This window comes from Rhineura floridana, chromosome 1 (assembly GCF_030035675.1).
Source record: "Rhineura floridana isolate rRhiFlo1 chromosome 1, rRhiFlo1.hap2, whole genome shotgun sequence".
NCBI lineage: Eukaryota > Metazoa > Chordata > Lepidosauria > Squamata > Rhineuridae > Rhineura > Rhineura floridana.
In genome coordinates this window covers 161325764-161348870 of record NC_084480.1, presented here as the reverse complement: position 1 = coordinate 161348870, position 23107 = coordinate 161325764, and the positions used below count along the sequence as shown (strand labels likewise).

At 45.7% G+C, this 23107-nt stretch overlaps 1 protein-coding gene across 10 annotated transcripts; it reads left to right on the top strand.

Moving 5' to 3' along the window:
- Nucleotides 1-3519: 3519 nt before the first annotated feature.
- Nucleotides 3520-22023, top strand: ILVBL (ilvB acetolactate synthase like). Of its 10 annotated transcripts, XM_061582840.1 has the most exons (18): nucleotides 3521-3869; nucleotides 7934-8108; nucleotides 9310-9492; nucleotides 9717-9869; nucleotides 10658-10895; nucleotides 10978-11105; nucleotides 11315-11453; nucleotides 12887-12998; nucleotides 13424-13523; nucleotides 13898-13995; nucleotides 14347-14483; nucleotides 14650-14784; nucleotides 14968-15082; nucleotides 15210-15379; nucleotides 16251-16321; nucleotides 16648-16719; nucleotides 17484-17589; nucleotides 20054-22023. In XM_061582840.1, the coding sequence occupies exons 4-18, from the start codon at nucleotides 9732-9734 to the stop codon at nucleotides 20230-20232; spliced, it is 1938 nt and encodes a 645-aa protein (XP_061438824.1). In that variant the 5' UTR covers nucleotides 3521-3869; nucleotides 7934-8108; nucleotides 9310-9492; nucleotides 9717-9731; the 3' UTR covers nucleotides 20233-22023. The 10 variants fall into 10 exon arrangements, with proteins under 10 accessions (XP_061438825.1, XP_061438827.1, XP_061438824.1 ...); XM_061582841.1 differs by lacking the exon at nucleotides 7934-8108 and having other exon boundaries at nucleotides 3520-3869; nucleotides 9720-9869; XM_061582843.1 differs by lacking the exon at nucleotides 9310-9492 and having other exon boundaries at nucleotides 3520-3869.
- Nucleotides 22024-23107: the final 1084 nt, after the last annotated feature.

Sequence of the window (23107 nt, the reverse complement as noted above, 5' to 3'; positions counted from 1 at the left end):
CACCAATTAATTCGATCCACTATAGCCATTAATATTGTTCCTCAACGTAGGCTCCAAGGAAGAAAACCAAGGCGTAAAATGAACATCCACACCCTTCAAGATCCTATTAAGCGAGCTTACTTTCAAACAACTCTCAAGAAACATCTACCAATGGCACTTCCTGAAAGAACTCCCTGAAAACGTTGAGGAACACTGGATTAAACTGAAGACTTCCATTATTGCAGCATGTAAACAAACTATTGGATACCAAACTAAGAAACATCAGCAGGGCCGGTTCTAAAGGGCGGCCAGGTTGGGCACTGGCCCGAGGGCCCCGGAGCTACAGGAGCCCTTGAGGGGACACTGAGGGGCCCTCCGCTCCCCTTCCACGATCCGCGCCCCCCCCACGCCCTCCACTTACATGTCAGCCGGCTTTTTAGCATTGCCCTTAATGAAGATGGCGGCTGCAGCTTCCCTAAGGTACTGAAGCCGCTGCCGCCATCTTAGTTGATGGCAGAGATGTGCGCGCATAGCACACACGTGTGCCATCAACAAAGATGGCGGCGGAGGCGTCATTCCCCTTAGGGAAACCGCGGCCGCCATCTTCATTAAGGGCAATGGTAAAGACTAGACAGGTAGGGGGGCTGTGCGGGGGGCTGCGCATGCGGGCATATGTGCATGCACACACACACACCGGGGGGGGCAGGGCAAGCTGATGCCCAAGGGTCCCCGCATGCCTGGAGCCGGCTCTGTCCAGCTGGGTATAAAAATTTTCCTTGATGTCGTCATCAGCATCTAATGTTGGTGCATATTTTGTGAGTTTTAGTTGGAGAGTTGCAAGTTGTTCATTAATGCCAGTAGGAACTTCTGACAAGCTTCACAAGATCATTTTTAATAGTAAAGCCTACTCCATGTATTCGTCGTTCTTGTTCAGGCAGTCCTTTCCAGATGAAGGTGTAACCTCCTTTTTCTTCCTTCAGTTGTCCCTCTCCTGCTCTTCGAGTTTCTTGGAGTGCTGCTATGTCAATATTAAAACATCTCAACTCCCTCGCAATGATGGCAGTCCTGCATTCAGGACGTTCACTATCTGTATTGTCCAGCAATGTCCGTATATTCGACATTCCAAAGTTCATTTGTCTTTTGCGACCACTTAGTGGTGACCCCACTGGATGTGGTGATCCAGTCAGGAAGAGAGATGAGGCAGACTATGTTTAGGGCACCTTTTCTAGCTCCCTCCCCATACGGGGTGAGCAGAATGGATCCTGAATAGGACTGCTCAGTCATGGATACAGCTGCCAAACTACTCAACTGCCTTGGTCCTTCAGCCAGGATGACTGAGTCTGTATCCACTGCCCATGTGCTGGTCCATGACTAGGGGCTTCTGGATTTCACAGTCCTGCTCCCGTTGCCATTCGCAGATTGCCATGGAACTTTTGGTTTGGTTTGGTTTGGTTGGAAGACACCTGTGCGTGAATTTGTTTTATGTGGGGAGATTGCCACACAATGATCAACACACAATCTTGACAGAAAAAGGCTTTGATCCAATGGCATGGATACCACGACGATTGGAAGTCTTTTATCTGGTGCAGCCTTCATCCGCCTTCACAGCCGTTGTAACATACACATTGTTATCCTCCGCCTGTTCTGCCGTTGAGGACTTTCTTGGATCGTTCTTTGTCTGGTTCCTGTCCCTTGACCTTACCGCCATGGGTGACATGACTCCTGACAGCATCGCTCACAAGGTTCATTGGAACACACAAGCCCACTCACCACTGCAAGGTGATGATCCAGCGAGGGGGCAGCACAGTAGCCAGAGAGGGTGGTGGAGGCCACTTTGTGTGCCAAGCGCAAACTCAGTATTCACACACACACACACACACACACACACACACACACACACGTCATCTTTCACCTCCACAGTTCTTCATCTCCATTCTGCTGCTGCCTCCTCTTCCTCCTTTATCTTCACCACTCCATTCTTCACCACTGCCATCCATTTTTTAAACAATTGTTTTCTCCACTCCACCCCGTCTCACTCTCCACCTCCTCCCCTCCTACCCACCCACAGAGCATGAGGGAAGAGCGGCACTGCTCAGAAGCCCAGTTTGAGGCTCATGATTTTCATCCACAAATCAGAGGCGCAGAAAACTTCCCCTGCTTCCCCCCCCCCAGTAATGCCCAAAAGTAATGCTGGAAACATTACAATTACTCCACAAAAGTAATAAAATTACTTCTAATTCTATTACAATCAAAATGTAAAGGAATTACCCACTCGTTCCTCAAAAAAGTAATGAATTACAAGTAATTTGTTGCTTGTGATGAATTACTTCGAGGCTCTGCCCGGAGCAGATTGTGGGGTGGGCAACCCCAGTTACTTATTTTATTCTGCCTCTTTTTGTCCATTTTGGTTGTGCGTAGATGCGGTAGGCATTAGCATCTCATGGAGGACACCCTCCTCTTTCCTCGGGTGTATGATTTGTCCTAGCCCAGAGCAGATTGTGGGGGGAAGGGCACCCCCAGTTACCTATTTTTTCTGTTTTGGTTTTGCATACATGCCCTTATCCATGCCCTGCGCCCAGCAGAAGCTCTGGGCCAGATGGGAAGCAGTGGCATCTTGCAGAGGACACCCTCCCCTTTCCTGGGGTGTATGATTTGTCCTGGCCGAGAGCTGATTGTGGGGTGGGTACCCTCAGTTACTTATTTTTTTATGATTTTATGACATCATTATGCACGTATGACCATTTCAGAAGCCTGATGATTTTGACTGAATAAATTTATTGTTATTCTTGATGGGGAGAGTCCCCCGATCACAGTGATATATCATATGGGGTACCCTCAACATATATTTTGGGATTCAGAGACATGTTAACTTTGGGTGTAGCTGTCAACTTTTCTTCTTTTTTAGTGTTTTGAACTTTAAAGCAAATAAGGAACTGGGAACGAGTAACCAACTTCAGCATCTTACAGATAATTTTGGCAGGGTATTTGGCACTTAAGAGAGGTATGGCACGTTTAGAAGATGAATGTTTAGTCCCCACCTCAATGGTGCTCCTAAGTATACCCATTGCCTTTCCCCCACATAGACACGTGGTTCTTCCTATGGGGAATTCAGTGAAGCTTATTTTTGAATAGACGTCATGCACAGGATTGCAATTAACTAACAAGAATAACCTCCCCGCCCCGAAAAAAACTATGAATTAGGAAGAGCATCAACTTTTGCTGCGGCGGGAGATTGGAGAGATACAGTCAAATGCTAGATTTCTTTTATTTTTATCGTTCGTCATAAGTCGTAGTCGACTTGGTGGCACATAACAACAATAACGTTTACAGTCATGACATACAAATATCTGCTATCCCAACAGTAAACGTGGATTGGGCTGATGGGAGTTGTAGTTCAAAAAAGTAACTTTTCCAAGCTCCGGTTCTAGTGTAGATCAGTTGACCCCCCCCCAATTCCTATGTGAACCTGAAAGATTCCTACCTAGACATTACTCTAGTATTTTACTACCTCTGTGAGTTAACATACGCCCTTGCTACGAGTCGTGATTTGGACCAAGCATCCTCACAGCCTTTCGAGAGCGGTCGGGTTACTTGAGCAGCGCGACTAAAGCGTTCGCTGTGTTGCCTGATGTTGCCTTCCAGTAAAACTGGGAGGTTGCTAGACAACGGCCCGAGAAAAGAAATGCTGAAGTTCGTCTGCATGCGCAACCCCGTGTCTCTGTGGGGAACGTCTTAATTCAATCGGAATCAGCCCTTGATGTCACCTTTAATATACATAAGAAAACTCGACGCGCGGGAGGCTGCCCTCGCTCGCCCGCTCTTGCGCGCGCGCTCTCTTATCTGGGGAAGGATCCGGCCGTAGTCCGCTGTCCAGAGGAGCGGCGTGTGAGGTACGTGCAGCGGCTGCGTCTTGCCCGGGTAGCCGTCCGGAGAGGAAGCGGCTCGGCTGGGCGTGAGCGACGGGGGCAGCCCTTGCGGGAGAGGGCGGAGGAGTGTGCGCTGCTCGCGGAGCGGGGCCCAGCCGGCCCCTCTCTCACCTGGGGCGGCTGGCGGGCCCCTCCTTTCTGCGTGCACGTGGCGGCGGCAGCAATAGCGACCGTCGCCCTCGGTTTTCTTCGGTTTGCAAGCTGGGCTCTTCAAATGGCTGCTTTTTCAGAACGTGGCCTGAGGCTGGGAAGGAACATGGAGAAAAAGGGAGTGGGGAGAAGTAAGCTCGTCTGATCGATTCCCTGTCATTTATTTATTTATTTATTTATTACTGTTTATTATTTTATTTATACCCCGCCCTTCCATCCAGCAGGAGCCCAGGGCGGATCTCATTGTGAGGTCATATCCCTTATTCCATGGGGGGGGGCTGCTAGTATATTTGAAGAGGGCTTTTCCTGTGCTCCTACCGCCTCGAATCCTCCAGAGCCAAGTTCCTCCGCCGAGGACTGCTACACTTGGAAATATAGGAGAAATTGAGAGTTGATCTTGCAATATGAGTCTGAAAGTGCTGATTCAGTTCAGCTTGACCGGGGGGGGGGATGTATAAGCTCAATTTCAGGGAAAGGAGGGGGAAACTTGACAGAAGGCCCAAATAGCATTTCCTCCCAGTGGAAGCCCAGGGTGAGATGTTCTTGGCACAAATAAGATGTTGCACTGGAAAGGAGTGTGAGAGCACAAGCTTTCAAACCATGATTGGTGTCATAGTAGGGTTGCCATATTGCCCGGTTAGTCGGGTTTTACCCGGATTCTATGCATGCCACCCGGCTAGCCCTTTAGGCGCCCGGCTAGCCCTTTAGGTGGCCCGGATTCTCAGCTTTAATTTTTTTAAAAAATAAAGTTTCTAGGTGGTCCGGTTGTCGAGATATACATAAAAACGTCAGCCGCTCCCCCCTGTTAAATCTTTCTTTAAACAGTACTGTATAGCACTTCGTAGCTTTAACCCCGCCCGTTCAGGATTGCAGCCAATCAGGGATTGTGTTTCAGTTTCATTGACCTTAGGCAGTGTCTAGAAAACAAAATGGTGGTTTCACACACTGTTTATCTGAAAATCTCATAAATTGGGTAAGTATATATATTTCAGTTTTTTTTCCTCTTGTGTGCAGGAGTCAGATCTTGGGCAGTGTTTTGAAAACCTTCCCAATGCTTGCTTTTTGTAAAAGCAATGCTAATCCCATATGCCCAGAGTAAATCCCATTGAATTCAATAGGACTTACTTTTAAGTAGACACGGTTATGAATGTGCTGAAAATCAATGGGACTTTGGGGTGAATGTAAAAAAGAATTGTGTTTGTGCCCTCCAGTCCTATTTTAAAGCAAGTAGGCAGGGCTTACTTAGGTATTACAGTTTTTATTCTGTAGGAAAGTAATACTGATTTTTTTAAAACTAATACTGATTTTTCTGCAATGACCAACTGGTTTGACAATAAACTATTATATGGGCTGTATGTATTTATACATCTGCAGTGTGTGCGTGTGCGTGTATGGAGTCTTTCCAACACCCCTGTGAGGTAGGGTTGGAAACCAAGGCAGCTCACAACAAGAAATAAAGCCATTTAAAATCCAATGACCATAAAAACAAGTATAAACAGTTGCAATACAGCGTAAAGTGGCATGATTCGGAATTTTGGGTTGTGTGAATGAAGTTGCTTATCACTTGAAGTTGCATTTCTGTCCCTGTTTGAGTAAGCCCCACTGAATACGCTGGGACTTGCTTCTGAATAAATAAACCTAGGATTGCACTATAAATATCTTTACAGTTTGTGTAAATAATAAATATATTTGATAGTCATGCTTTTATATAAATATTTCTTCATTTATCATATTTTTGGTTGTGAGATGCTTAGTTTTCTGCCTTTCTCATAGGAATCTTGTTGTGGTTGGTATGGTATTACATTTAGGAAAGTGTTACTGCCTTTTGTGTTGTTTTTTTCCTATTTGCATTTCACTTATCTTTAACCTCACTCCATTACAGCCATAGAAGCAACAGCAGCATATGCAAGATAATTAACTCCCATTAGTGATAAGAACAAGAATTTATAATTATTATTTCAATTAAAACAAGAGGCTTATCAATACTTTGAAGAGGACCAGATATTTATTTTCTTTCTGAGCCCAGGACTGGGTCTTTCATGATGCCTGGGGGGGGGGAGCAGGAGAGTAGTCGATAAGACGAGACATCCTGGCATTGGTAATCTAATTAGCAAGGTATGTGTGGGGTTGTTGCACACTTCCAGGCCCAGATTCATTTTGAGTATGGAGGTGGAAACTGTGTAGATGTGGTTGATCAAAGGGAGAAGAAATTTTGAGTTAAGCAAAGCTCTGCTTTTATAAAACCTAAGAAACATACAGATACTTTGAATGTCTGAGTGCCTGCACCAGTGGAATACTGGAGGAACTTGTAAAGCTTGCTGCAACAGTATTTACAACTGAGCATGTGGTGTGACTAACATTTTGGCTTCTTGTTTTTCTCCACCCACCACATCTTTGAAATTATCGTATATGGTTAACCGTACTGTTGCCCTGACTTACTTTATGTTTGTTGCTATTTTGTGTTTTTATTATGTTTTTATATTGATTGTGTATTTTTATTGTTTTTATTATATTTGTAAGCTGTGCTGAGCTCTGTTTTTAACAGCAAAAGGGCAGGATATAAATTCTCTTAATCAATCAATAAATACTCCATAGTGTTGAAAACTAGAGTCTAGGCATTTAAGGCTAAAAATGTTGCTTTTAAAAAAAAGATTTCTCACATCTTTCCCCAGTTTTTGGTGGTAATTCCTAGGCACAAAAACAAAACAACTGGACAATCCAAGTATTAATATGCAAATATTTGCATAATATGCAAATACTTTACATTATATGCAGATTAACCTGCCCGGATTTGTGGAACTGGAATATGGCCAACCCTATGTCATAGGGAGTGTGCAACTCCTCAGGAGGTTTGTGGGTGCTTCAGGTGTGTTCTTGTTCTGTTGCCTAACAAGCATTTTTGATTGAGCTAGTTCAGACTAGGTGTTGGCAGTCCCCTAAGCATTCAGCACTGGAGGACCAGCATATCCATGCCAAAGTGAGTAAATCAGTAAACCCAGAATAGAAAGGAAGGGGGGTAAGAGGAAATCTGTTAAGGAAGAAGAAAATGTGAAGATATCGGGGAGGAGGAATGAAAGAAACTAGCAGTTTGGTAGGGGAAGGGGATAAGGTATAAATTGAATGTGAAAGGAAAATTGGACCCTCTGGACTGGACACTCCAGTTCCTTATTCGTATGTATTGACAAAGCAGTCATCCATTTAGTGTGTGGAGCTAAAATGAAGTGATGGCCTGGAGCTGATGCTGAGACACCTCATAGGTGACAGTTTCTTGGTAGCAGGGGTGTATAATTTGGGTTGGCCCAAAGCTTATTTTGTGGTGTGAAGGAGTACAGACTTTGTAGTTCAGTTTTTTGAAGTGTGGGACTAGGACTGGGGAGTACTGGTGTAGCTGTCACAAGCAATAGGGAACATGGGCTATAAAAAGGACCCAGTAGTTTGGGACCAGCTTTCTGTCTCTTTTGTCAAGTTTTCTGCTGAATGCTTAGTAATTCAACATGATAGTTATCCATAAAAGCTGTCTTATTTCTTGTGCGCACCTACCCTGCTAGGTTAAGAAAGCTTATATCTAAAGTCTCAACTATTTTACAAAGTTCTGGAGGCCAATAGAATCTCAGAAATCTGGTAAAAAGCCAGAATTTTTCTTAGCTCCAAAGGAAACAAGAGTAGCGCCAGGGATCTCCAACAAGCCAACAGCATATATGTTACCAAATTTAAGCATCAAGATTTTTGCCTCACTGCTATCTAGTCTACCATAAAGCCAGCAGGATGAAATGTAGACCCAAGCAAGAGACAATATAAGGTGGTCATGCAAGACAAATTCATGGAGGATAAGGCTATTGCAGGTGACTAGTCATGATGGCTGTGCTCTGTCTCCACAGTTGGAGGCAGTATGCTTCTGAATGCTGGTGCTGGAAACTGCAAAAGGGGAAAATGCTCTTGTGCTCAGGTTCTGCTTGTGGGTTTCCCATGGGGGCAACTGGTTGGCCATTGTGAGAACAGGATGCTGGACTAGATGGGCTGTTGGCCTCATCCAGGAGCTTCTTATGTCCATAGGTATGTGATCATATCTTGAGGCTGAAGTAAAAATCTTTTTATGACATTAATTTTAAGGTTAGCAGTTGCTGGATTTTTTCTCAGGTTTTGAAGGCCAAACCAAGTTCTTCCTGCAAAACAATCATGACAGAGCACTAAGCTGTAGGATTTGTGCCAGATCCTGTGGGCAGGGATGGGTGAGTGGGAGGAGCTGAAATGTTCCCTGGCTGGACTCTGCACTCACTATCGTGATTACAGATACAGCTGCATGGGTTATGTCACTTTACCTCCTGGTGAGATTTTCCTGGTTCTTTACTTGGTTCTTCAGAAACAGAAAGACAAATTTATGGCACCAAAATGTTGGACAGGTATGAGGATGTTGTTGAGGTTCTCAGGATGTGTCATGTAAAATCTGTATAAAACCAGCTACCTAGAAATTCAGATACAGGAATAAAAGTACAACACTCACCTAATATAAAAATGGGAACTGGGAAGTGATGAATGGGGTGAGGGAAAGCAGGGGCTCTTGGCACATATTCAGGAGTTCAAAGCTCTTAGGAAATGTCTCTGCTAAAATAACAGGACCCTTTCTCCCACATCATATGAAAGACTTGCAATGCTAACAGCACACTCCCATGTGTCTGCTTGGAAGTATCTCTATTCAGTTTTATGGAACATACTCTCTATTTAATATAAGATTGCAGCCTACATGTCTTTAGGACCAAACAACATTTAATATATCTGATGCTGGGAGTTGATTCTTTTCGGTTTCTTCAGACTCAGTATTTCAGTTGAGCAGCCTCATTGTGTATGTCTGCATGTCTACACGTGTGGTGGCAGCGGCGGCAGTGACAATGGGGCAGGATAAGGCTGCTGCTCAGTAGGAGTGGAAAGGGGGGGAGGAAAGATTGGGAAGGGGCTGGTGGATTGGATGTTGACTATCAACAGTAACTGCTAACTTTTGGGTAGAGTAGGAGGAGTAGGAATGCACAACAGGGGGCCAAAACCCCAAATAGATAAGATCACACATCGCTCATTTATTTATTTATTAGGTTTCTAATAAGCCCAAGGCTTTTGATGGTAGCAAAGATGCTGCCTGCACACTTTAAACCCTGCAGCTACGTTAAAGAACTGGGGGCTGCAGCCAAAGATTGGGTAGGTCATTTAAACTTCTGTCTTTCTTATCTCTGAAATTCTGGACTTTGTACATTTACTTTTCCAGTTTTCATTCTTATTGCGAACACCTCCATCTGGTTTTTTCTTCCTCTCCTGCCTGTGGACACTGGACTGCTTTCTCTTCAAGCCTCCTTTCCTAGGCCATACTTCTTCAGCCCTCTCTGCTCCTCTGTGACACTACAGCAGCACAGCCAGTCTTCGCCAGAGGCTTGACTGCCACAAACTCATGGTACATAACAATATAGGTTGAGTAAAATGTTACCTGAATTGTAATTTGACAGAATTTGCCCTGCATTTAAAAAAAAAATCCTTGACCATCATCTCAGGAAAACTAATAATAAACTAAAATGTATCTGTAGTGTAGAAAAGAAAAACTACATCATGTCTGGTATGTGTCTGAGGCATACAGGTTGTAGAGTGATCCTTCTGTATTTAACCTTCCTCTTGGGACAGGAGTAGCTGAATTGGATGAATCCTGATATGACTGTTGCTACCTCAGCCCTGGGAGGCTCCTCAACATGGGTGCTGGCGCTGCTGGGAACCCTTATAGTGACTCTTCTTGGAGCAGCTCACAAACTGGGGCTGATCTATCAGCTCTGGCATCAGGTAAAGCAGAAACTAATTGCTGCCTTTAGATGCTTGTACTCTATCCATAGGGAAGGGATGGGGAACCTGTGGCCCTCCAGGTGTCGCTGAACTATAAATCCCATTCTCCCTGACTTTTGGCCTTACTGGCTGGGGTTGATGGGAGTTGGAGTCAAAGGCCTTAAGGGTGAGTGAGCAGGGCTTGAATAGCTTAGATCCAAACTGGAATCATATCCACCCACTCACCCTTTTCTGGGATATCTGTTGCTCTTAGGACTCAATAATATTGATTTCTGTTCAGATGTACTTGGTGGTGAAACATTTGTTGCAGGTGTCTTTCAACAGATATCTAGTCTTTAAAACTGCAGCTAGCTTTGTCGGTGCCCCTCATTTTCTGGCACTTCAGTTCCATTGACTCTGCACCAGAGGCACAATAGGTCATAGTACGGGAGGGGCTGTGGGTCAGCAATAGAGCATATGCTTTGCATGAAGAAAAGGCCCAGGTTCAATCCCTGGTGTTTTCAGGTAGGGTTAGGAAGAAAACCCTATCTGAAATCCTGGACAAGTGGTCTGACTCTGTATAAGGCAACTTCCTACACTTGGAATGTGAATGGATTTAAGAATCTCAGCTTTTCATTCTGAAGAGCCATGTTTCTGGGAGAAGAAAGCAATAGTTGTGGGCACTTCTGCTAAAAAATTAGCATGGGAAGCAGTCAAGTAGGACTGGGTGCCAGGAACTGAAAGCCTGGCATCTTCCTTCTGCAAACTTCCTTGTCCCTGGTCCCTAATCTTTTGTTGTATTCTTCAAGGGAAGCCAGCACCAAAGATGGCCTTTTCTGTTCCAGGTGGACACTAAGAGCACTCGGCATGGCGGAGAAACTGTGGCAGAAGTGTTGAAAGCTCACGGCGTGCGCTACATGTTCACACTGGTGGGCGGACACATCTCGCCCATTTTGGTGGCTTGCGAGAAGCTGGGCATTCGTATTGTGGACACGAGGCATGAGGCAACAGCTGTATTTGCAGCAGATGCGGTGGCCAGGCTTTCAGGTACCAAATTTCTGCCTGCTTGTTTCTTGCTGAAGAGGGAGGTGTACAGAGTGACATTTCTCCCTGCATTTTTCTGTTGCAGGAACAGTGGGAGTTGCTGCAGTGACAGCAGGACCAGGAGTGACTAATGCTGTTACAGCTATGAAAAATGCCCAAATGGCAGAATCTCCCTTGTTGTTGATCGGAGGGGCAGCAGCCACATTGCAAAAGGTGGGCCCTGAATGAAGGAACAACTGAAACTTGCTGCTGCTCCTGGTCGAGTTAGTCAGGCGATGGTCTTTCTGTGTTCACACTGCTGACTGTCCTCAGCTGCACCTTTGCAGTTAGCAGGCAATTTTTTAATGTGTGTTTGAGGGCAACTGAGCTTTAACTGTGTGGCATTGGGGATGAGCTTTCACCTTTCTCCCCTCCCTCCCCAGGGCCGAGGAGCTCTCCAAGATATTGACCAGTTGTCCCTCTTCAAACCACTCTGCAAATTCTGTGCTTCAGTGAAGACTGTCCGAGAGATCACCCCTGTGCTGCGAAAGGCCATGGCCATTGCCCAGTGTGACACGCCAGGTATGGTACTCTGCCACTGACTTGGAGCAAGTCTGTTCTGTTCACTCAGGACTGTGGCTGCCGGATTATTATTTTTTGGCAGGTTCTAAGCTATCTATGGCCGTATACTTCTGCTGCCCCGTCTCTTGGGTGTTTGACTGATGCTTCTCCTCTTGCTTTTGTGACCCGCATCTCACATTGGACTTGAGAAGTCAGGACCTCTTTCCCTTTGGGCAGTGGGGAGGAATCTCTGGCCTGTGGGCCTAATTAGGCTCACCAGGCCTCGGAGGTTGGCATGCCAGGCAGTTTTGGCTAACCATGTCCACCTTTCCTGAGCTTGACATCATATATGACGTCAGGCACAAGAATGTTGAGGCTGTGGCTTGAAATGTCAAGGAAGAAGAATTATGAGCTCAAAGTCAGTGCTTTTTGAATTTGGTGCCTTTTTCTGTCACCCTGCACAGTGACAGAAAAAGGCTCTGTATCAAAAAGCTTTTGGCTGCAAAGAAAGCAGTGCTGTTTGAATCATTTGATATCGTATGACATCAAAGTGGCCCTCAGAGGGTGGTCCTGTTCTGGATCTGGCCCTCTGGCCGGACCCAATTCCTTATTCCTGCCTTTGGACAATGCAGCTCTCTGACTGCTGTTATTGTTGTACTTAAGTTAAGGAAGTAATAAAATTTCAAGGACTTAGTGCAGACTATAGATGTCTTTGTTTCATGGTCCCATTAGCCTTAACATGTTGATTAGGTTTGAGTGGGAAACATCAGGGCTGAATCTCCCATCTCCATTCATTCATTCATTCATTGGCGATCACTTGTGGCCCAGTAAGATTGTCTTCCAGGGTAAGGTCTTTAACAGTGACTGTGGAGGCCAATTCTGGATCCACACAGCCTCCCACAGTGAGGACATAAGTTTCCAGATGGAAGGCACTTGCCTACACTTTGAAAGAGATGTTTTCATCACAGTATAACAGTATTATATCACAGTAGCACCGGTTCCACACACCCCTGGGGGTCTGCCCAACATCCTAACCAATGAGGCAATCTCTCATTCGTCACTTTGGCGCTCACTGATAGGCCACTATGAGCCTCAGCATCCTTGTATCTGGTCTTCAAAAGCTACTAAGGCTGACCTTAGAGAAGTATGATGTCTCTTCTGAGCTTGCTGGAATTCATACCATTCAGTGATGATGAATGGATGAACCCAGGAATCCAGGGCTAAAACTTCTGATATGGGAGACACACCTGCTGATTGGGGGAGGTTCAAAGTTGTTGGCAGTTTTGTGCCAAGAATGGTCGTAAGATCCATGAATGGGCAAGCGGATTGCTCTCTTTGTGTACTTCTGACTTCTTTGGAGAAAAAGTAGTTACACAATTTTGGGGCAGTTCCTTGTCAACAGGAGTTTTCTTGACAGATTGAGGTGAAAATAAAACTTTCTGCTTGTCTTGCAGGTCCTGTGTTTGTAGAGTTCCCTTTGGATGTGCTGTATCCATATCATCTCGTAGAGAGAGAACTGGTCGAGAACGATGCTTCCAAAAGCCTGTTGGGAAAGATTGTTAACTGGTGAGTGAGTTGCATGCCACCCTCCTAAATTAGCAAAGGTATTAAATGGCGAGTTGCTCTGTGGAAGATATAGTAGTGGGACCCCTAAGATTTTTATAGGCCTCTCTCTTATCTCCCCTGCTCCCTTTTTTAAAGCAGTCATCAGCTCATTAATCACAAGATGCAGCAATTCTTTGATCTAGTCCTGCATATTATGCAGGGCTAGGGAAGAAAATTTTTTATTTGCTCTCCAGGCTGGCATTATAATATAGGTTGCCACTATTGAGATGCTGAGCTTCTTTGGTGGCTGGTAAGTGCTCATATTTTGGGCAACAAGCTGACAGCCCCAGTTCTTGGCTTCTGTGCTGTAGGCCACATCCTCCTGTGTGTCACAACCATGGCAATTGCTTGGCCTTGAAGGCCACATTCTCTTCGCTCACACCTAGGTATCTGCACAGTTATTTGCGGAACCTGTTTGCTGCGGCATGGGAGATGCGGGACCTTTCACCCTTGCCAGTGAACATGCCAAAGGCCACAAAGGAACAGGTGAGAATCTCTAGAGTCCCAACTCCAATGGAACTTGGTTAGTAAAGTTTATGTTTGTGAACATCTTATGTTTTATTTATATGTATGTCCTGCTTTTTCAGACAAATATTGCCTTTCTACATCTGCTTTTCTACTCCCTCTGGCATTTAATGTCTTCCCTAAAGTGGGCAAATCACTAGGGGGTAAATTGAGGCTCAAGATGTAGACTCTACCATGTTTCCAGCAAAGCCTTGGAATTATTGCCTTCCCACAGCTACCCCCTTCCTTTGAAGCTGTTCTCTCTCCCTCCCCCCTCCCCGTAATGGTTGTATTGTTGCTTCGAAAGCTTGTTCGTTGTTCTCAGCCTGGCCCTCACCTGGCATGTCTCTATGCAGGTGCAACAGTGTGTGGAGCTCATCAGCCGGGCTAAGAAGCCAGTCATCCTTCTTGGCAGCCAAGTGACCCTGCCACCAACTCCAGTAAAAATGCTCAGGTGAGGGATACTCCCTTGCCCTCAGGCATTTTGGCTGCCCCCAAGCCCTATTTTACATTTTGTCGGTGCCACAGCAATGTTATCAGTGTTTGTGATCCAGTACTACTGATGAAAGAAGCTACCTCTAAAGTTGAGGAGTATCCTCATTTCTTAGAAGAAGTAGGGTAGCCAAATCAATAAGGAAATGAGAACTAGGATTGAGGTTGGGCACAAGTCTGGAGTAATGGGTAAAAGTGGGCCTGGGGAGGGGGCAGAGGCTATGGGTACAGCCAGGTAAGGCTGTGGTCTTGCTGGCTGACAATGGAACATGGTTGCTGGACTCTCTACAGTAAGATCCTCCTATCCTTACAGAGATGCTTTGGAAGAACTGGGGATTCCATGCTTCCTTGGAGGCATGGCTCGTGGAATGCTGGGGAGAAATAGCCCACTGCACATCCGCCAGAACCGGCGTGAGGCACTCAAGGAGGCAGATGTGGTCATTCTGGCAGGTAGATGGATGTGAGAGGCTAGTGTTAGCCTTTTGCTGAGGGGGCCTTCCCAGACGTAGTTGACCAATTTGGGGGAATTCAAAGGAGAGGCAAGTATTTCTGTGGATGTGTGATGAGTATCTTTAGCAATTTGTTTTATTTCCTTAACTTTTGTTCTTCCTTCTAGGCACAGTCTGTGATTTTCGTCTGTCATACGGCCGTGTCTTAAGCAAGTGCAGCAAAATCATTGCTGTCAACAGGAACCAGGAGCAGCTGCTGAAGAATGCAAATTTGTTCTGGAAACCCCACATGGCTATTAAGGGTGAGGGGCCTGCCAGGATCTGCAGTATGGGAGTTGTGGGGGATGGTCACGGATGAGATTGTGAGGGAGAGAGGATGTACTTCACGGCATGGCTTGGTGATGCCAGTGACCTGAGTAAGAGGATGCATTGGCTCCTGGTCAGAGCCTTGTGCTTTTCAGCCTCCTGCAACACCTTTTCTACAGGGGATGCTGGCTCCTTCCTGGTGCACTTGAGCCAAGACCTGAAGGGCTATTCATGTCCCCAGGACTGGGTGACAAGTCTGAAGGAGACCGATTACATGAAGGAGAAAGCAAACAGGTGACAAACGCTCCTGCGTGTATGCATGCTGGACTATGTTGTTCCTTTGTCCTGCCTGCCTATTCAAAGAGTAAGGCTGGCCATGGCTGTGTCTTGAATCTGTCTCTTGTCCTTGTTCCTCCCCCAGAGAGAAGGCAGAAAAACGGACAGAGCAGCATCTCAACCCCCTGAAGCTGCTGCACCATGTGGATTTCTTGCTTCCTGAAGACAGCCTGCTGGTTGCCGACGGAGGTGACTTTGTTGCAAGTGCTGCCTACATAGTAAAGCCCAGGGGGCCTCTGTCCTGGCTGGATCCAGGTAACAAGAGACTAACATCGGTCAGGAGTGTTTCTGGTATATGCTGTGGGTAGGGGATCAGATTTAATGATCTGGAGTTAGGGGAACTGGTGAGCTGCAACTTGGTGATTCTGGTATCTATGTTTCTCATAGAGCTTCCCAGCTAGTGCTCTACTGCAATATGAAGCAGCAGAAATCCCCCCCCCCCGACAGATACTTGCAGTTCTGCTAAGCGCACATCCAATTTCACAACTACATAGAAATGAGCCTTGTGGAACACACACACAAACCCATCTCCATGGAGGCTGTGGGATGGATGTGTCCAAGGATGGCTGTGGCGTTTGGCTTTCTTGCACAACCATGGTGGTACACATGATCTGCAGAACATCATTTTAAAAATATTTTGGAAAGAAGGATAACTGAAGATAGGACAAAAAGCAATTTCCCGTTGAAGGTAGAATTGTGAAAAACAGGAAGAGTTTCCTATCTTTAAGAATCATTCTGCACTGAATCAAGAGGCTTTCAAGAGTTGTGTGCTGTCTCGCCATTAGGAGGCTTTAAAATGAAGTTTGTACAGGCCCTTCTTATAAGGCTGCTTAGACTGTGTATATCTCTTCTCGGCACAGGGCTGCAGACTGTTTGTTAACTTAAAATATTTACATTCAGCCTTTTTGTCCCATGTCTGAGATGCCCAAGATTGCAAACCGCAACAAAGTTTAACAGCAGCCATATAATATTAAAAAACCAAACCAACAAAAAGAGCAGATTAAACCTACTTTTTAAAAAGCCTGGGCGTAGCAGTTCAGGAACTGGTCAGGCCGTAGACCTGCTGGAACAGCAAGGCAATTTGCTGGCTCCCTTCAATCACTGTCTCTGTTTCTGCTCACCGCAGGAGCCTTTGGGACCTTAGGGATCGGTGGAGGCTTTGCTTTGGGAGCCAAGCTCTGCAGGCCAGACTCGGAGGTTAGTGCACAGTAGTGGGAAGCCAAGGGTAGCTCTGTTGGAATGACCCCTGTTGGAATGGGTCAGGAAGGTAGTGCCTTGCCAGGCCTTTGGGACAGAACAACTGGGTTCACTGGGTGAGTGCCTGAATCCCCAACCCCATCTTTTTACTTATATGAACCTTCTCCAGGTTGAGCAGCCCTCCTTCTCAGTGAGGGTTGCTTACCTGTAGAAAAGTGAATCTTGGACCAAGATCTTGTGAGGTTTCATTTCATCCCACCTCATCACTAAGTGCTTCATCTGACTTCTTTTTTTTTCTTACTTTCTTTTTTCAAAATCACCGCCAGGTCTGGATCCTATATGGAGATGGCTCTCTTGGGTTCAGCATCATGGAATTTGACTCCTTTGTGCGACACAAGGTAACTGACCCTGCCCAATTTGTGGGGATCTTGTGTTCTCTCTGCATGTGTGGGTATCGCAAACAGTTGGAGATGGGCAAGATCGGAAAGCTGCGCTAACTATAGCGGCTTTGCCAAGAAATTACTTCACTGGTCAGAATCGCCTTGTTTATCTATAACAACCAATGGCAACCAATTTGGTGGACTTCTTTGATAGAAAATAGTAGGGTCAAACTCTCTTCTTCCAGGCAAATCCATCCAGGCACCCTATATACCCATCTTCTCCCTCCTAAGCCGCAGGAGAGATGAGCCTGTGCATTTCATGAAGCCTGCCTTGGGGGGCGGGGTTGCTGGAGCAAGAGGGGTGCAAGTGATGTGATGGTTGCCTTCTTTTCTTGCTTGCAAAGGGTTTTTTCCTCCTCTCTCTCACCCCCCCCAATATAACTCAGGAATGGGGGGGGAGAGAACAAGAGATGTACAAAAGGAAGGGCTTCCCTTTTTCTCTCTCGCTTCAGCTTTCTCAGCTCTCTTCTGGGTGGATTGGGCCCAACAGCCACATGACTGAGAGAGAAGGCTTAGTTCAGACAGCAACCAAGATTGCAATATGGTCTCACAGCAGGGCTTTGGGTAATGGCCTCATCCATAATTCCATAGTCTAGTCAATGCTAGTACTGTCCATGTGGTAGTATGCCACCTAATGTCAAAAAAGGTTGGCAGGGGGAGGACTGCAAGCACCCTTTCTCAACTCCTTTTTGATTCTGTGACATTTTGTTCTGCTCTATCAGACACCCGTCATCGCTCTGGTAGGTAATGATGCCTGCTGGAGCCAGATTTCCCGGGAGCAAGTTCCCATGCTCGGTAGCAATGTAGCTTGTGGCCTGGATTATCTGGGTGAGTTAACAGCCTTAATAGTACCAGACATGACATCCCATACACAAATCCATAGGTAGATCCTGGCAAAGTGGAGGCAAAAAAGCTGGTCTGACTATTTTTAAACTGAGGGCTTTCAAGCAGGGCCAGGAAGGCAGTGCCTTTAGACAGAACAAATTCTGCCTGTGGAACAATTTCCCGCTCTGTGTTCTGTGTCACAGAGATGCAGTTGCTTCGCTCATATGAGCATGCCCATTTGGGATTTAAATAGAGCAAAATCAGATTAGATTTTCACACTGGCATCTCAAATCCACCAGCTGTCTTTACTATGTGTTCTTTCAAAAATTATTATTAAAGCACTGCATTAAAGTTTGTCACATGGCTTAAAAAAAAAAGAATTGCAAAACTGCCTTGGGGGGAGGATTTGGATTTGTCACATCATAGGAACCTTCAGCTCCTCACTGTGCACATGGGTTTCTGTTGCAAACAAAAAAATGGGTTGCAGCTCAGCCAGACAAATGACAAAAGTAGCTCATTTGAATAGAACACAAGTTCAGTGTACTCAAGATCCATGTATGTGCGTTTCTGCCTACCAGCTGCATGTTGCAAGTATACATTGGTTTGCAAATCACCCCAGAAATACACTCTTCACATAGCTCACATGGAACAGGTGAAATTCACTGGTGAGAGTAGGGTTACTTGTGAGTAAATCTGCATAGTTGCATCGTTACTGTAAAAGAGCCATCATACGGGGGATATTCATAAAACAAATCTGTTTCCTGCACAGGCTAGCTAAATCCATCACCAGTGGCATTGTTTTCATAGGTATCACATGGCATTATAGAGATCTTTCTTCAAATGTTTATATAACTTATTTCATCTCTGTTAGCCAATTTTATACTGCAATTTTATTTTTTCTTAATATTGTGAACTGAACTGGACTGCCTTCAAGTCGATCCCATCTTATGGAGATCCTATGAATAGGGTTTTCATGGTAAGCGGTGTTCAGAGGGGGTTTACCATTGCCTCCCTCTGAGGCTGAAAGGCAGTGACTGGCCCAAGGCCACCAAGTGAGCTTCATAGCTGTGTGGGGATTCGAACCCTGGTCTCCCAGGTCATAGTTCAACACCTTAACCGCTACACCATGCTGGCTCTTAATATTGTACTTCACATATTTCTGTTTGTGAGCGACCCAGAGAACAATGTGATATATACTTCATTCTTACGAAGACCTATACTGAAAGCAAGAATCCATGTATATCTCTATTTGGACCAGTAGGGAGTATCAACAGACACACTTGCTGCATCTCTTGCCTAGAAACTGGATTTGGAGACATCCACTTTTGAGCCAATCCAAAGAACAATATCTGGCTTTCATACTAAATCTTCATGAGAAAAAGTTTGCCTTTAAAGATGCAACTCTTCACATTTACTCACAATTCATCCCATTGTTTTTTGTTTTACCTGCTTAGACTGAGAGAGAGAGTGCTTTGGAGAATTTTATATGCAAACAATTTACACTTGCAATTTGCAGCTGCTACCCAGAAACAATACTGTTTACTAAAATAAAAAGAGAATCAATAAACAATGAAATCTGTTGAAAAGAAAAGTAAAATATCACAAACCCAGTTCATATTTAATCATAAAGGTAATTGTTGAGAAAAAGTGTAGCTTTTGAGGAGTTTTGAGTCCAACTCAAGGAGCAGGCAAGGAAGTCAGCTACCATAAGCCCATTACACTCGGGGTAGGTAACTTGGGGTGCAATCCAGTTGACCTTTCCATTAGGCTGGGGAGGGGTTGATGCCATGGGCCCTCAGCTGCGCTGGCAGGCTCCCAGCGCTGCAGGCCTCTGCTGGCAGCAGCCCACTGCGGCTGAGCTGTGGCACCGCTAGGGGTCCACCAGGGAGAGCCAGCCAGGTGGACAGAGGGCTGGCAGAAGTCCCGAAAACAGCATTCCGGGGGCAGAGCTGTGGGGGAGACTTGCATGAGATCCTCCTCACATTCAGAAACCTCTCCAGGGTCCCAGTGTGCCTGGAAACTCTGCCAGCCAAAAGGCCGGCGCACTAAAAACATTGCCATTGTGGCTTATGGGGAGCACTTAGTCCCTGAGAGGTCTGTTTGTGGGAACTGGTGCTTCCTGGCCGGCTTGTGCGTGCAGCTCCCAATTGAGCTGGCGTTCAGCTGGGGTGGCGGCTCCAAGCAGGAGGTGGATCCCACAGGGCTTTCCACTGGCTCCTTCTCCGCTGGCCTCCATCCTTTAGATTGCTCTTTAGGTTTATTAATTTGAGCCAACAATTGCCAGCCCTGGGAAACTTTTTTCCACATGTACTGAAATATATAAAGAATGTCTTTGCATACTTATTGCTGAAGGACAAACCAGGAGGGCTTCTAGGGAAAGCAGCAGGCTTGAACTCTAGCCCCTTTCATTTTTAAAAGAAAGCCCAGTCTCCTCCTCCTTGCTCATGAGTGGTCTTCTTCTCTGCAGATTACCATATTGTGGCAGAAGGCTTGGGAGGAAAAGGCTTCTTGCTCACCCGCCAGAATGAGGATCAAATGAATGATATTATCAGGACAGCACAGTCTGAATGTGGGAAAGGACGGCCTGTCCTCATCAACGCTCTCATTGGGAAAACAAACTTCCGTGAAGGCTCCATCGCTGTGTAGGGGCTAGTTTAGGGTTACCGTGTGTGGGATCTGGCTAGGCCGCAGAGCTTCTGCTGTGCATGGAAGAGCTGGCTCATTTGAACTGATCCCAAGCAAAGGGCTCATCAGCCCAAAGGTCTTACTTTTGTGTCGGCAGTCCTGGGAGCTGGGATTGCTACCCCATGCCTTGGCTCATCAGGGCTTCTTGGGGTCTTTCTTTGTTATATGTGATTTCCTCTGGTTTTTAACTCTGTTATCCCACCGAGGACTTTGCTTGTGCTCCACCCCCACCAGTTGCACCAAGGGTGTTGTATAAGGTGGACACAGCTAACCAATTTCTTGGTGAATCACTTTGACTTGCCTTGCTGGCAATTTTCTTCCTTTTGGTTATGTCTACAGGTTGACTTCACTAGTTGATTCAGCTGATGCTTTGGTTGCCACAGTCAGGACCAAAAAACACATCCATCCCTTATTTTCCCAAGCACATGTGCATCCATTTTAGGATTTAGATCAAGGGTGGGGAACCTTTTCTCCCCGCCCTCTGACAAGCCACATTTGACAGGTGAGCAGAGCCACCCACCTGTCAGTCACCTGATATAGTGATGTCAGGTGATGGTGCGCTTTGAAGCCCTGATTTGGGGGACTTGAAAGACCAGTGTAGGGCTTTCAAACAGCGTTTTCAAACAGCCCCATGCTGCTCAGTTCTGGGAGGGAGAAGCTGTTTCCTTTAACAATTGAGAGCTCACTTTAAGCTCCCAGTTGACTCTTTGAAGCCCTTCCCTTACACCTGACACTTACGTTACATGCAGGGTAGGTGGGTGATGCCTCCCAAAAATGGCCTCGTGCCCAACAGGGAGGCCTAGAGGGCCAACTTTGGCCCCTGGGCCAGAGGTTCCTCATTCCTGATTTAGATGCCTTCTTCTTCAACACAGGTAGATAATACTTGCTCTTTAAAACAGATGCAAAAGTAAATCTATACTATTCAGTTTGCAACTGAAATTAATCCTTACCTCTTCCTAGACTAGGATCTCAGTTTTCCCATTGGGCTTCAGAAGGCTCTTTTTGCTCCTACAGCTTTAGGAATGCCCTTGCCATTCTCATGGGTCTATGTGATCATCTGCTCATGATAGTTCAGCAAGACTGGCTGCAAATTGATGCCGGACAAATAGATAATCCAGCAGTCTGAACCCCCCCCTTACATTCCCTAGGGCCATTTCGGTCTGTAACCTTGGTCCTGTCTCCACAACTACTTCCATGCCACAGTAGTCGCTTATGTGCTGATATAGGACAGAGTTAGGCCTGCAGTCATTTCTCTCTTGGGCTGTATCCCAAATCTTAATAAGTCTAGCTCTACCATTTTGACAAACACTCTCAGGGAGGGGGGCAGCAGGCAACCTATGAGGAAGTGTCCAGTAATCCTCCTTGGACTGCAGTTCTGTCTTTGCCGCTGGCCCTTCAGAAAGAAACCACAATGCAACCTTTTCCCATGCATTTAATAAAGGGATAGGCTTCTTACTACCTTTTGGAGTGTTGTCTGTTCCAGCTGTTGGTCTCTACTAGGGAGTGATCCCCTTCCATTAGTGAGTTCACAACTGCTCTTCCCCATTTCTGTGGAACACATAACAGGCCTGTTACCTCAGTGTCCTTGGGAAAGGGTTAGGTTTGGTTATTATTGGTTGAGATTTTAATATTTTAATGTAACTATGTGTTTTAATTTTGTATGTCGCCCAGAGTGGCTGGATTGCCAGCCAGATGGGCGACTAATAAATTTAATAAATAAATAATAAATAAATAAAATTCTTACAACACTGATCCTATGTATGTTTATTCAGAAGTAAGCCCTGCCATGTTCAGTAGGACTTAATTCCAAGCATTGCATATGCAGTACATGTTGCCAAAAAGATAAAGAAGAAAGCAAGAACAATTTAGGAAAGCAAAAACAACCCCAGAGATTCTTCCTGTCAATGAATTAGTTGCAGGTGTATTGACTCTTAACTTGCTCAGTGTTTTTCCACTCACTGGAACCACTATGGAAGTCTAATAATCTTGGACTTTCTGATCTAGTCTTTACTGAGAGAAAGCTCACCAGGTCTCTTGTTCGTTTAGGGCAAACAGAGAACTTAATTATCCTGTTAAAATGAGGGCTTAAAATGTGGCACAACACAGTTGTGTGTGCACTGGGGAAACCTGTCCCTTTATGTGCTGATTATTAGATTGGGGTGGGGGTTGCTTGATGATAAAGCAGTGTACAACTCTCCTGTGTCCTTGCCAAACACCTTGCATGGTGGAGCTTTTGATGTGGCTGCCCCCTTCCATTTGCCACGAGGAGGCCAGAGGCCAGGTAAGAAGTGGCACTGCACCTCATGTCCCTAGCTGGAGCAAAGAGCAGCAGTGGGAAATATCGGGATGTCGGATGTCGTTTGGTTAGCCTGATTTTATGTTGTAACCATGTATGCAAAAGGGCACTAGGGACTGTTCTTCCCTAATCCTGTTGCTGGAGCTCTAGACATATAGCTGTAGTCAGAAAACGGAGAATCTTGTTGATCAAGTGCTGGAGTTTAGTGTCTTCTCCCTCCCCACCCCTGCTGATTTCTTCCCACTGAACAACCAGTTGGTACAATTTTTGATTTTTTTACAGAGCTATGCATACGTAGCTGCTGCTGATATACATAGTTAGGTTGGGGCCAAAATGTACTATTAAAAAACCTCTCTGAAGCAGCCACACTGATACGGATGGAGAGAATGTGATGGAAAGGTGCCAGGAGAGTTGATAATCCCTTGAGTACCATGAGGTTGGTCTCCACGCAAAAAGGGTTTTTGAGAAGCAGGCAATTGTCAACTGCTGCTATACCAGCTACTTTTCTTTGTAGAGCACTTGGTTCAAACATAGGAAGCG

Bases quoted from the DNA above. Each gene is read 5' to 3' on its own strand.
- ILVBL (XM_061582841.1), top strand. From the start codon at position 9,732: ATGAATCCTGATATGACTGTTGCTACCTCAGCCCTGGGAGGCTCCTCA. The intron at 13,524-13,897 runs GTGAGAATCTCT...GTCTCTATGCAG, and splicing joins CAAAGGCCACAAAGGAACAG to GTGCAACAGTGTGTGGAGCT. The intron at 17,590-20,053 runs GTGAGTTAACAG...TCTTCTCTGCAG, and splicing joins TTGTGGCCTGGATTATCTGG to ATTACCATATTGTGGCAGAA.